Below are 13,204 nucleotides of genomic sequence, written 5' to 3' on the forward strand. Positions count from 1 at the left end.
AGTAGAGCCAAGGAGAACGCCTGTTGTGAGTAATCATGATGTGGAAAAATAAAAAAAGGAAAGAAAACCAGAGGGAAGATTTTTCGGGGGACAAGATGGCCCTATATGGGATTCCTGAAAGGTGAGGAAGAGTAGGATAATGAAAGAGAGTGGAGGAACATGAGAAGGCTCCCATGCAGAAAGGGAAAAGGGAAGAGATGAGGATAGTTAGACTGATAAAAGCCAAAGCAGCAGTAAGCCGGCACCTCCACTGACACATGTTCTCTCTTCTCCCCGTGAGAACCTCTCAACTCTGAACTAAGTCTCAGAAGTCTCTGCCTCCAACTCTGCCGGCTCTTTTGATCCACAGCGGTATGTTTGTGTGAGCAAAGTTTGAAGCACTTATATGAACGTTTAATCCTTAAGATTGGCTGGTTCGGGCAGACACATGCAGAAAAACTACTACTACTACTACTACTACTACTAAAAATAAAGCTAAAAACATTTAGTTTCACTATTCAGTCATTGCTAATATTTCTGAAATAATTGATAATATTGAATTTGTAATATTATAAAGTAACTAAATGATAGATTTTAATAATACAATGCCAATAAGTCAAAAAGTCAATGGTTCCAGTTTATTAAATGTCAATCAACATATATTTCCTTCTACTTTCAACAGGTAGCCAAATACTATTTTCCCAATCCGTGACCTTGAATGTTTTCAATGAAGGGGGTATTTCCGTGACTATGACAATAAAAGTCTTCTAACCAGTGTAGTTTTCATTTTAAACTAAACTGCAATCTATCCCTAACTATTCCCTAATCATCCTGCCTACCAGAGCGCGTATGGAGATGCTCATGTGTTGTTCTAAAGGGCATAAACAAACAACACATTTTGTCATTTAATTCGGAGGATGTGTTCGATATAAACCAGAATATCTTTGGGTTTTGGACTGTATGTCATTTATTGATTGATATCAGATATGTCATTAACTAGATAATAAATATAGTTAGTTGCATTGCCTTGATTACATGTGAGTTTAAACATCAGTGCAGATGCATTAAAGAATATGGATACAATGATCAAGCTCACACAGTTAGAGGAAAGGAAACCAGATTTGATTGAAGTTCTCGGGGTAAAGCATATAAAGTTAGTGGTCACAGCCACATTCGCACTTTCGCTCTCACACAGTGACTCATTCCCTGTTTCTTCCTCTTTTTCTGAGCCCCATGTTGGTCTAGCTTTGTCTCCAGGGAAGCCTTTCTTCTTTTAGCTGCTCTGTATCTGGCCCTGCCCTTTTCAATGTCACTCTCGCTGTATGTCTCAGTTTTTAATATGAGCCTTTCGCTCTGCCACCTATCCCTTCCCTTTTCTTTCAGAAGCCGGATCCCAGTAATTTTATTGAATGTCAAATTCAGTTTGAATTCATAAGCTTCCCCCCCAAAAGTTGTAATGCCTGAAGTGGAAAGGTGTTGTTGATTTACTGTTTTTAAATGCCGTTGTCTGAATGTCTTTCATTTTGGTAAAGCACCTTGAATTGCCTTGTGTTGAAAGGTGCTATATAAATAAACTTGCCTTGCCTTGCCTAATGCATTTTAGAGAAACACGGTTAATATGTGAATTCAGTTTCCCTCACATACAATTAAGTTAATCCGAGGACTTTCTCTCTTTAAATGCTTATACGTTTTCGAACAAAATGTACATCACTGTGGCTTCTCTCTTCGTTTTTGCAGTATGGCTATGAGATTGACTCACAAATAAGAATTGTATCTCTGGTTTCTGAGGATGACTGTGTCAGATTTACCTTAAACATTACCTTGTTTAAGGACACCTCCTCCTCAAATGAAGGATGTGTGGGGAAATGATTTTCTATGTAGGATAATGTGCCCTTCCTGAGCCACAGGCATCATTGTGATTGAGTTAGAAATAATATTCTCACGCATGCACCTGGAAGTGTGCAGCTTTCATTTGTGTCCTGTCCTCAAAGCTTGCTACAGTGTAAGCTACTTTTTCATATCCACAAATTAATACTTGGATCATCTCAATCTTAAGAGATTTTGATTAAAAAAATACAGTTACAGTTTTGATTTCCAACTGGAGTACCGTACTTGTGCAGGCGTCCCAATAAAGCAATCAGAAAAAATGACATGGCAAAAAGAACTATCCCCACATGTTAAGGAAATACAATAGGATGAAGAACTACTGGCTGCAATAGATCAACTGGACACCACTCACACACTCACTCACTGTTAGATCTAATACTGGTGAACAGGTTTTTCGTTTTATCAAAGTATCCAAACAGAACCAGGCATAGCATATTTTTTATTCCACACATTATCTTGACGCCTACATATCCTCAAGTGCAACTCCACCGCCAACACTCAGAGATAGAGGTGTGTTGTTGGGGGAAGGTTGCTTGCATCAAACAGAGAAGGGGCACAAAATACCGTACAGGTCCACAGATCAGGGCATGTAAAGCTGTAAAATCAAAAGTGTTCAATAGGCTTTTTAGTCAGAAGAGAAGTCAAAAAAAGTTGTCTAACAATTGTTGGAAATCAAGCAGTATTTCACAGAGAATAATGAATCTAAACATCAACAATCAGGATCACTATGTCTATTTAATGGTCACTTTGTATGACGTTCTTTTATCTTTTAAATGGCTTATTGTATAACATAACATAGGGTTTTAAATGGTTGTGTGTATGAGGAGGTTTTTAAATGTATGTGGTAGGTCTGTGGGGCTACGTCAGTCAAAAAAGATGTCATCCAATCAGCTGGGCTCGTCACTAACTGGGCAGCAAGGTTTGATTAAAAAGACAGTCAATTTATTGTAATTTTCCGTAACTGTCATATTCAGGGTTACAGCTACACTTATTCTCTTCTTTGTATTTATTCCCAATGAAGACAACTGTTACATCTCAGTCTCCTGTTTATGTCACCTACCTCCCACCACCTTTCCTCATGATGCACCTTTCTCTCTGCCCTCATTTCCTGAGGTGGCTGCTAGCTCAGGCTCCCTGGTGTCAGCCCTGCACCCTGCATCCCAAAGCCTGACTGCAGCTTTCAATGAGAGTGTGCGCCATGTCCTATATATGAAGTAAGTGGAGAGGTGGGTGGGTGCTTGCCACTGAATCGGTGAATGATAGCGAGAAGATGACAGGGCTTTGGAGGAAAGGGCTGCTGGGTGTAAAGAAAGGGAGGGATAGTGAAGAGAGAGGGGGGGAAGCAAGGAAGAAAAAGTGATGAGGAGAGTTCAAGGGATGTATCTGTTGAAAGGGTTTGGATGGAGGGGGGAATTAGGATGGAATGAGGCTGAAAAGTTGAAAATGGGTATCTTTTATCCCATTTCGACATGTTAAGGGTAGCTATATACTGTATGATTGCAGGGAAAGGAGGACAGAAGAAGAGGAGAGAGGAAGATGCAGGAACATCTTTCGTGACAGGTAAAAGTGTAGTAGACGGGTAATGACAACATGAGGGAGGAGGAGTAGGAGGAGAAGGATCAGTGTGTTTTGCTGGTGGCAGGTCAATTGCTATACTTAGACCAGGGGGACTTTTACACACATCCAACAGATAATACCCCCATCTTCTGATAGATAGCTGAGGTAGAAACATGGGAATTAATGGTGCGAGAGCGGCAAACTAAAAGTGCAAGGTTTATTTAATTATTTTCTGAAACCGTCATGAGCAAATAAGGGTGAGTTTGCGGCTGAGGGAGAGCAATTTTGAGAACGAGAACGAGACAGAGGGCGAGATCTTGAAGCTGCACGCTTTGCTGAATTATTGAGGCCAGACGTGTGTAGGAGCAGAAGAAAGATTTCCAGTGTTGATCCCTTCCTGCTGTCAGAAAGTTTAGTTGGACATGACCAACTCCAGCACTTGTGGTTGTTTTATTGTTGTTTGGGGTTTTAAGCGTAAAGCACGGGAGAGGCAGAACATATGTGGGAGGAAGAACCTTGAAATGTGTGGTTTTAGCAGAGTAGGTGCTTTCTGACACTCTTTAAGCCGGAGGATGTCTGTATGATAAGGTTTTCCTCGGCAGTCAGGCTGTGTGCAGCTTTTCTATGAAGTGACAGATCAATATATATCTGTGCTGAATCCGCGACAGGCACAGAGAACGGTTGCCTGAATGCCACCATTTGAGTCAACAATGTCATACATATTTTACAGCTACCTCAGAAGATTTTACACCTATGCTAGTAAAAAACCTGCACACTTTGCATGCAGATACCAACAGATATTATACATTTAAAAAATATAATAATGATAATAATAATAAAAGTGAGTATTATTGTGTATCATCAGTTTGTTTGGAAGCCAGTTATTGCATTTTATACAGGTTTTTATTTTGTTCAATATGGTTAAAAGAATACATTTATTGAATGTTTCTGTTTTTTAATCAGATACTAGTTATTATTACAAGTACGGTATTTACATATTTGTTTACGTTTTTTTAAAATGCATGGAAGGGATCTTTAAAGTCACTGTCTGTGAAGCCCCCCAGTGGTAGCAACAAACAGGACACTGTGGCAGACAATTCAATGCTGAGAGCAACACACAAACTTCACCTAGTGTCCCTTGAATAGTCTCTTTTTTTCCAAGAATAAAATCTCCATCAGAATAATTCTAATGGTGTTTTCATCACATCAAAAGTCTACACTTAGTGGCTTTAAAATTCAGCTAAAAAAAGGTTATCCAAGAAATTTTTGAATTGGATTATTAAACTATGCAAAATCAAATCAATCAAATGCAAAGTTTTGCCAAGGAAAGAAGTGAGTGCAGAGGACAGGAGGGTGAAAGAGAAGGCAGTGAGGAAGAAAGAGAGTGACAGTGTGAGAGAAGTGCAGGAGGAGGCAGACGGTCTCTGATGTAAGCCATGTTCTCACCGCTGTTCACTGTCCTGTCACATTTATAAATAAGTTAGATGCCAAATGTTCCCCCCATCTTATGTCCATGCTTGCAGACGCACACACACATTCACAATATAGACCCTATGCCATTTAGATCATGCCCTGTGCACGCAATGAACTAAACAGAAAACACACACTCCAACTACTCTTCTCTTAATCTTAGCCTCAACTACAACATATTCAATTATTAAATTGCCCCGCATTCATAAATTGTGTAAAAAGACAAAACCACACAGACAAATGTGTCTACAGTCCCTCATGATGCCGCGGCAGTAAGAGGTGCTTGATAATGTCAGATAGAGTGACAGAGGTACAGAGGAAAAGTGAAAAGTAACACGGACACCGAGACGCTCTTGTCTCTCTGGACCTCTCTCACCCAAATGTGTGTTATTACTGTGTGTGTGTGTGTGTGTGTGTGTGTGTGTGTGTGTGTGTGTGTGTGTGTGTGTGTGTGTGTGTGTGTGTGTGTGTGTGTGTGTGTGTGTGTGTGTGTGTGTGTGTGTGTGTGTGTGTGTGTGTGTGTGTGTGTGTGTGTGTGTGTGTGTGTGTGTGTGTGTGTGTGTGTGTGTGTGTGTGTGTGTGTGTGTGTGTGTGTGTGTGTGTGTGGTGTGGTGTGTGTGTGACTAACATCCCGGGACAGAGGGAAGAGAGTTGGTGAGGGTGAGGAAATGTGCCATGAGTTCAGCGAAAGGTAGACATGCAGTGAGAGAGGTTTACACACGTGCAAGTCTTTATGTGAGTGTGAATGCGCATGAGAATTAACAAGAGCATTAACAAGAGCATTATCATCTGACAGAGTGGAAGACAATAAAAGGAAAACACGAAAATGAACAGATAGAAAGGAGGGCTACCAGATTATATGTGAGCAAAATGTTATAATAATCCTGCCGACTCTAAAGCACAGACCCATGCAGCCTGCAGTGATTCTAAACATTTCACTACTCATGTTAAAACATTCATCTATTTGATTTATTCTCCTAACTTTGAAAAACTGGCACAATCTTGAAGGAATGTAAATAAGGAAAAAATAAATCAGTCTATGAATCTGTATTAATTCATCCACATTCGATGCAGAAGATGGTACAAGTTGTTTGACAGTGTGGACTAGATGAGATAAATGTCACACAATCAGCCATGTCATCCAATGGCTTTTAGTGCATAATGTTATTCAAATGTATTCAGAATTACACTTATTTCCTTTTGCTGCATTATTTGTAATAGAAGATTGAAGTTTCCAGCTATGATACAGCCTTTCAAAACAGGCTCTTGACATATTCAATAAACAGACATGAGAGTGACATCTTCTCATATAACTCTCTACAAGAAAGAAAATCCATGTCCCGAATGGTCAAACTATTACCTTAAATGACATACTCCTCAGCACTCTGACTCTTGCTATCTGTGAGCAAAGTCAAATGAACTTTTTGAGAGAGGACACCCAATGTATTATGTCTGGCAGAAGGAGCACACACTGCCCAACACATTAACAATATCCTGTATGTAAGACAAGCATAAGAGGCAGTGAGACAGCTTACACTTCGATACACATATATCACACCAAGGCTTGCCAGGCTGTGATTTCATAGGAGAAATATTACGTTCTCACCTCACTTGGGGCCCCTGTGTGCCAAACTGCCCATCCCGGGCTCAAAGTGTAACTGGTGGGAAGAAAGGAGATAAATCAGACCTCCCAAACAGTTGTCTTAGCACTCTTATCCTCTACCCCCAGGTTGCAGGGCTAGTGTAAACCATAGTCAACACATCACTTTGGCTACAGGCCTATGGCTCTGCTGCTGACCTGTAGGTTAATAGAAATGTTGTCAGGCTTTAATATCCGGTCACCCTTACAGAAAACTAGGATAATGGAGAGGAGAGGACGGGAGAGAAGTAAGAAGCGAAGAGGAGGAAATGGAAGAATAAAGGGGTAAAAAAGTGGCAAAGAATAAGCTGAGTAAGCATCAAAACAAAGCAGCATACTGTATAATGTATACTCCCATGGTAGCACCTTTTTAATATTAAGGAATCAAGGGCTACACCACTACACAATGGACCTAGTTAAGGCGAAAAAGAAAAAATGGGAGCATAACGGAATAATTAAAGCACCCACCATGTGCACTAAAATGTTTAGCAGGAGGGATAAGATGGGTTGGACTGACAGCAAAAGAGGAAGGGACAGGAGACTGAGAAGGGGAGCAGGCAGATACCACCACTCCCGTCACTACTCTTGTCACATTTTCATTGTTGATTGTGATGAATGATGGAGAATCTGATATGCATTCCAAACAATGAAGACCCTGGCTAACAATCAGTTTTCTATCCATCCATCCATCCATCTAGTATTCATTTGAACAGATGGAAAAACAGTTTCATCACCACTAACTAAATTCAAAGGATTTTAATCAAACCTCATACAGAGGGAAAGGCCATCCAACAACTGCTGACATTAGTGATCCCATTTATGTGGAGAGGGTGCCATTTGTAAAGCAAAAATAGGTGCGTGTGTGTGGAGGCATGTGTGCGTACCTATGAGTAGAGTGAACGGAAATAACGCAAAGCGGTAAAGAGTGGGAGGAGGACAGTAGGTGTCAGATTGTGGGAGGTTATCATCATCTCTAGCTTAATGCTTCAGTCTCTTTCCATCACCATCTCCCCTCCCTTCCTCCATTGCCTCAGAGCCACCGATAAATTATGGATGCTTATTAGAAAAGGGCAATATTCAGCATCCAAAATAAACTAAGCAGCAAGAGACATAAAAGATACAAACAAAAAGTGCTGATGTGGGGAGAGGAAGAGTTGAAGTCACAGGGGACGGGTCAGTTAAACCTGGAACCATGTCTTTCTAGGTCACTGGCTCTCAACCCATGTTCCATGGCAAGCTAATGTACTGCAGCAAGTAAAGCTCCGCATTAAGACGATGCACAAATGTTGGGTACTCGTCTACACACATGGAGACAGACAGCAAATAAAAAAACAGCAATGTTTTCCAAGCCATTCATTTTTCCTTGGGCAACATCTTCAAAGTGATGTTAAATTTGTGCGCTATGTAGGCATATTAAACTTTTCCGCTTTCTGCATCTCTTGTAGTGCTTTGTTCTATGGCCAGTGGCAAGGCCTCGGCTCTCCTGCTACTGCAAGAGCCTTGCTTAAATCCAACACAAAAAAAACACAAACAAAATCATTGATTTAACTTCATTCAATTTCCTGTTAACAAGCACATAATGAAGCATCCGATTGCAAGCTAATGCAGTTTGGATTCCATCTACGGCACCAGCTAATGGTTTTGTGTGACTTTGACAAGCAATCAATAATTTGGTGTCCCTGTGAACTCTGTTGCCTCGCAGAGTGTGATGTGATGCAGCGCCACAAAGATGAAGAGACACTTTTCTGGTTCACTTTGTCTGTATGATAATGTAACTGTTTAGTCCTTCAGACGAGACTCATCCTGCAAGCCTGTCTTGAAACTTTCTGAACCTCCTCTAATCCTTAAGTATGTTGAGAGTTGGCACATGTGACATCATGCTTGTAATGCCCGGGATTACAGCATATTCGAATGAAATGAAACTTGAAAATGACTGTATATGTAGTCATTTACATACAGTATATGTTTGTGATCAGAGTATGGAGATGTGAGAAAGAAAAGAGAAGACTTGTAAAAAATGTATATGCTACTTAAAAATGTTATTATAATCATGCATAACAAAGCATAATGTGAATTAAGCATATGGTGCAAGTTTTTCTTTCGGAATAAATCATTGCATTTCCTTGCTGCGAGTGTCTGTCCAATACCTATTTGGGGGACAGGTGTTAAAAGCTTTTTGACAGCCTATAAAAATTCACAGAAGTACAATCAATACTACACCACTGCAAGAGAAACAGGGACTGATCCAGAAGTCCCTGCTGAGCCAGCAAACTGTTGCCGTGGGAAGGAAAGCGCGTCTGCCGCACAAACAAGTCCCACTCACACATGTAGGTGAAAACACATACAGGCTCACAGGTTTGAGGCCTCACACGCTTCACATTTACAGTCACGAGCACGAACAACATGCGTGCAACAGGCTTAGAGGCATGAGCTGACAAAAACGCATGCATCCAAAACACACCCCAGAGAAGGCTGCAGTAAATGAACCTCACAGCCGTCCAAAGCGCTGACATCAATCAGCCCGCTTACACCGTTCAGCTCCCGACGGACAGCGAGTCGCATCTGTCTGCTGGAGGAAGTGCTAAACAATTCCAAAGTGAGGGAAACCATTTTATGCATATCTGTATTCATAGCTAGCGAGCGTGCCAAACTCGCTTGGCTCTCTTCCCAATCTTCCCCACTTGTGTTCTTCACAGCAATTGTGCAGATTATGAAACAATTTGTTCCTTCTGAATGACTCTTTTTATTGATGCTTATTTACCTATACATGAAAAAGTTGTTGCGCAGGTACGCACAGCTGAGCACCGCCAACATCACACAAGCCACATGGGACTCTGGGCCCTGTGAATGCTGGCAAGCATGATTCCCCCAAAGCTTTGGGGAAATAAACTATCATAAAAAACAAGATCATTGCATCCTCAGTACTGACACTAACTGTATACTTTTTTGATTCAAGCCACTGCATGTTTGTGACTAAGAACATAAGGCACTGCTGCACAAATTAGACAATTAGAATATAAGCCTGTTTTCTGAGAAAGGGCAATTGCACGAGGGCAAACTGGAAATGTGAGCCTTTTGCAGCACAGCGTAACTAGATCAGAAGAGAAACTGTGGGACGACAACTGATGGAAAAAATGAAACACACCCCTAAGAAAGTCAACCCTGAAACTCATACGTTCTGAAAAACCTATATTTTTCTAACTGCACTCAAAAACCTACATTGCAAAATTCCAAATATATTTATGCTGGGAATATTTTTGGAAGAAACATAATAGATTGATGGTAAATCATTGCTTCATCAAAGCCTGAACACCAGTAAAACTGATTCCAGATAAGAATGCCACTAAAATCAGGCACATTGTTTTTCATTGTAAGGCCATGTTTGACATTTCCTATAGAACATAATTGTTGAGATTCTATCTGTCAGTCACAGCTCTGCCTGCAGCTGTAGGTCACACAGCTACAACAGATTGTGGAAAAACCTTCAGTTTAAGGCATCAGTGCAATGCTTCAACTGGTGGTCAAAGCCAAACACACACCGAGAAAAGATCTGAGAATTGTAAGTGGTTTAAATGCACACTAATACTGACACCAGTATGAAGTATTAGAGTGGTGTACGCCTGGTTAGTTAGCAGGGACTTCGACATGGGCCTACATGCTTCAGCAAATGACAGATTGTCAGCATTTCTTAGTGTGACGGCAGGCAGCAGGATTCCTTGTGACAACAGCACTCCATGTGATGCTCCTAAACAGACCTCTTTTTCGATGGCTGCCACATGCCTTCAAACATCAAAATCAAAGTATCAAAGCTGACAGATCAGTTCGTGTGTTTGCATTGCCAGAAGGGACAGGACAGGAGGATGCACATCTGGCCTGTAGCTGCAGAAACAGAGTGTCTGTAGTAGGCCTACAGCGAGACAGTCTTAAGAGGAAACAAATCTCCGCTTTATCCTCAAAAGTGCAGTGTGACTGTCCTGTTTAACCTGACCAAGGAGAGTTATGTCTCAGAGAGCTTTACCATTATCGTCCTGTTGAGACCTCTTGTCTGTGTGTACATGGGAAATAGTGGGAAGTTAAATAGTGGCCAAACTATAGACCCAATTCCGTAATAACCATTAAATAATAATTTAAAGTTTAATCATACTTTGTGTAATAAAACATTAATTTGTGGGCCTGGTATGGATTTTAGGATATATGTCAGCCTAAAAAATTTAATTACATGGATGTACAATAGATGGGTTTCCCCTCCACTACATTGCTGGATGTTTTCCCAGTCGCCTCCTGTGACTTCTAAAAAGCAATATCTCCCTTTCAAGTTAATTTGCTGTCGATCTCCCTGAAGCCATTTTCGCAGTAGTTTAAACACTAGTTATCATAGTGCCTCCTAGAGCTTCGTGCTAAAACGCGGCAACATGTGGCGCGGAGAAGCCCTTAATTAGGGTCATGGACTAATAATTGGACAAATTAATATCGCTGCTGCAACGGAGATCAGTCATCCTGCACTAATACAGTAGGCTATGCATTGATGTGGTAACAGGAATACATGTGTCAATATCGCGTTCTTACCGTAAACTCCTTGGCCAGAGGCATGATGATAGAAACTAGAAAATAACAAAATCCAAAAAAGCTCCATGTTCAGCTCAGTTCCGTCATAACCTAAGCGAGAAGGAGACAGAGGGAGAAATGTGAAAACAGAGCAATAGCCTGCAGATATATGGGACAAACAAGAGGCGACAGCTGAGTGATTGTTATCAAAAAATGAAGAAGATGTACTTGCTATTTGTTTTTCAACTAGTGGCCTTGAACCCCTTTAGCCGAGGGAATAATATCACAGTGCAATTACGCTCCCAGCCGATCAGCCTACATCGTTTCATTCGATTTAAAGGACAGGTAATTCAATCACAAATCCCAGATTAAAGGTTTACAAGCAGGTTCCGCTTGTGATTGATTCAGAATTGAGGATTGACAGGATTGTCTGCTGTTAAGCGTGACTAAACTTCCTTGCCCGGGTGGATGGGGGGCAGGTGTATTCAGGACAGGAGGAATATAACAGACTGCAGTATTCACGGAGGATTAGCTACAACAAGTGGGGTCATGCACATTGGATCCCAACACCCACACATACACGCAGCCCTTTTGTTCAGATCAATATCATTATTCCAATGTTTCCGAAGCATGTAAAGGTTTAGGCCTATAGGGAAAAAACACTTTATTGTTTATCCTGGTATTTAAACCACCGTCTTATAGGAGCTATTCAAAACCTGTTGGAAAACTTAAAGAAAAGATGGAAAGCTGAGTCAGAGGCTAATAACTTGAGTCTTATGTGACTCTTCTGACCGAGCATGAGGATTTCCTTCGACTTCAGCGATTATATGAATAAATCCGGCTGCATTGACAGGTTGCATTACACAGCTCGTCGTGATCAAAGTTTCATTATACAATTCATGCGAGTTAATACTCTGCATTACTGTCAGGGCGCGCTGAATGAGACTGGCTATACCGTCTGACATGCAGTTTAGTAGATCCTTATATCGCCTGCGTAAAAGCGACAGAGGGTTTGAAGTCCCAGGATTTAAATATTACCGGGGAGACATTAACCGGCTTTGATTCTGATGTGGAACAGATTACATTAAATAGAAAACTGCCTCACTAAAACATCCACTTTTCATGCTCAACTTGGACATGTAATAGATAAAATATGAAACCTTGACAAGAATAAATCACGTAGTCTCTCTGTGCAGGAATGTATCGTCTCTACCTTTTTATCTAAGCTGCAGTCCTTTGGGTCAGTCTGCTACCCGGAGCTGCGCGCGCTCCTCCCGGCTCAGCGAAGAGGATCCCTCCGCTCTCCGTTAGACAAATCCACCTCCGTGTCTCTCCACAAAATGCGTTGAAAAGTTATATCCTCCTCCAGTGGGCGTCCGGTGTGAGCTTTACAATTCCCGGGGAGTATAGAGGAGATTTTCTGAGCTCTCAGTCCTCTCAAATGATCGTCTTGTGTGTTAAAGTTTTGTTTTACGCACTGGGAGAAGAGGGCAGAGGAACCTCAGTGCTGCTCGGAGTCCCTCCTCCTAGAGACAAACATAAAAACCAAATCCCCTTGGACAAACTCAAGTAAAATCCTATAACACAGTCTCTTTTGAGGATTATTTAGTTATTTACTTTTAAAGGCGTGGTTGAAATCTCTTTGCTCTGTCTATCTTTTCCTCTGACAGTCTACTGAAGCCCTTCTAACACAATCATGCGCTCTGAAAATGAGCTCCCCTCTGCTCGGTCAATCAGCGCTGTGTCTGTGGACTCCAAGTGATGCTGGCCAAGTGGAATATGTGCGCAGACTGAGAACGACCGCCCCTGTCTGTGCAGGGAGAGAGAGAGAGAGGGATGGAGGGAGGGGATTGGAGGGGAGGGAGGACAGAGGCTTCCACATAGATGCGCTCCAGCCTCAAAGCTCCACACTGAACAGGTTGTCAAAAGAACAACATTGGTCTCCTTACTTTCTTGCTGGTCTCTTATGAAATAGTGGTTTTTGAGTGCAATAAGGTGTATCCTGAGCCAAAGGGGGCACCAGTGTTTTTTGTGTTGTTGTTATCGTCTCTTTGGTGGAGTTTGCCAGCTTTGGTGCCACCAATCGTGGGTGCCAATTAGAAGTGAAAGGCTCTCCGAAAGTTTTCT

The 13,204-nt window shown here is 41.5% G+C and overlaps 1 protein-coding gene across 2 annotated transcripts in view; it reads right to left on the bottom strand.

Annotated features, from left to right (window-relative positions):
• mdga1 (MAM domain containing glycosylphosphatidylinositol anchor 1) overlaps positions 1-12,837 on the bottom strand; it is a 179,226-nt gene extending 166,389 nt beyond the window's left edge. For both annotated transcript variants that reach the window (XM_079665543.1, XM_079665542.1), the window contains exons 1-2: positions 12,291-12,837; positions 11,099-11,188 (exon numbers count right to left, since the gene is read on the bottom strand). In XM_079665543.1, the coding sequence (XP_079521669.1) occupies positions 11,099-11,165 (67 nt within the window). In that variant the 5' untranslated portion in view covers positions 11,166-11,188; positions 12,291-12,837. The remainder of the gene's footprint in view (positions 1-11,098; positions 11,189-12,290) is intronic.
• Positions 12,838-13,204: the final 367 nt, after the last annotated feature.

The sequence above is a fragment of the Notothenia rossii genome (assembly GCF_949606895.1).
Source record: "Notothenia rossii genome assembly, chromosome: 2".
NCBI classification, from domain to species: domain Eukaryota; kingdom Metazoa; phylum Chordata; class Actinopteri; order Perciformes; family Nototheniidae; genus Notothenia; species Notothenia rossii.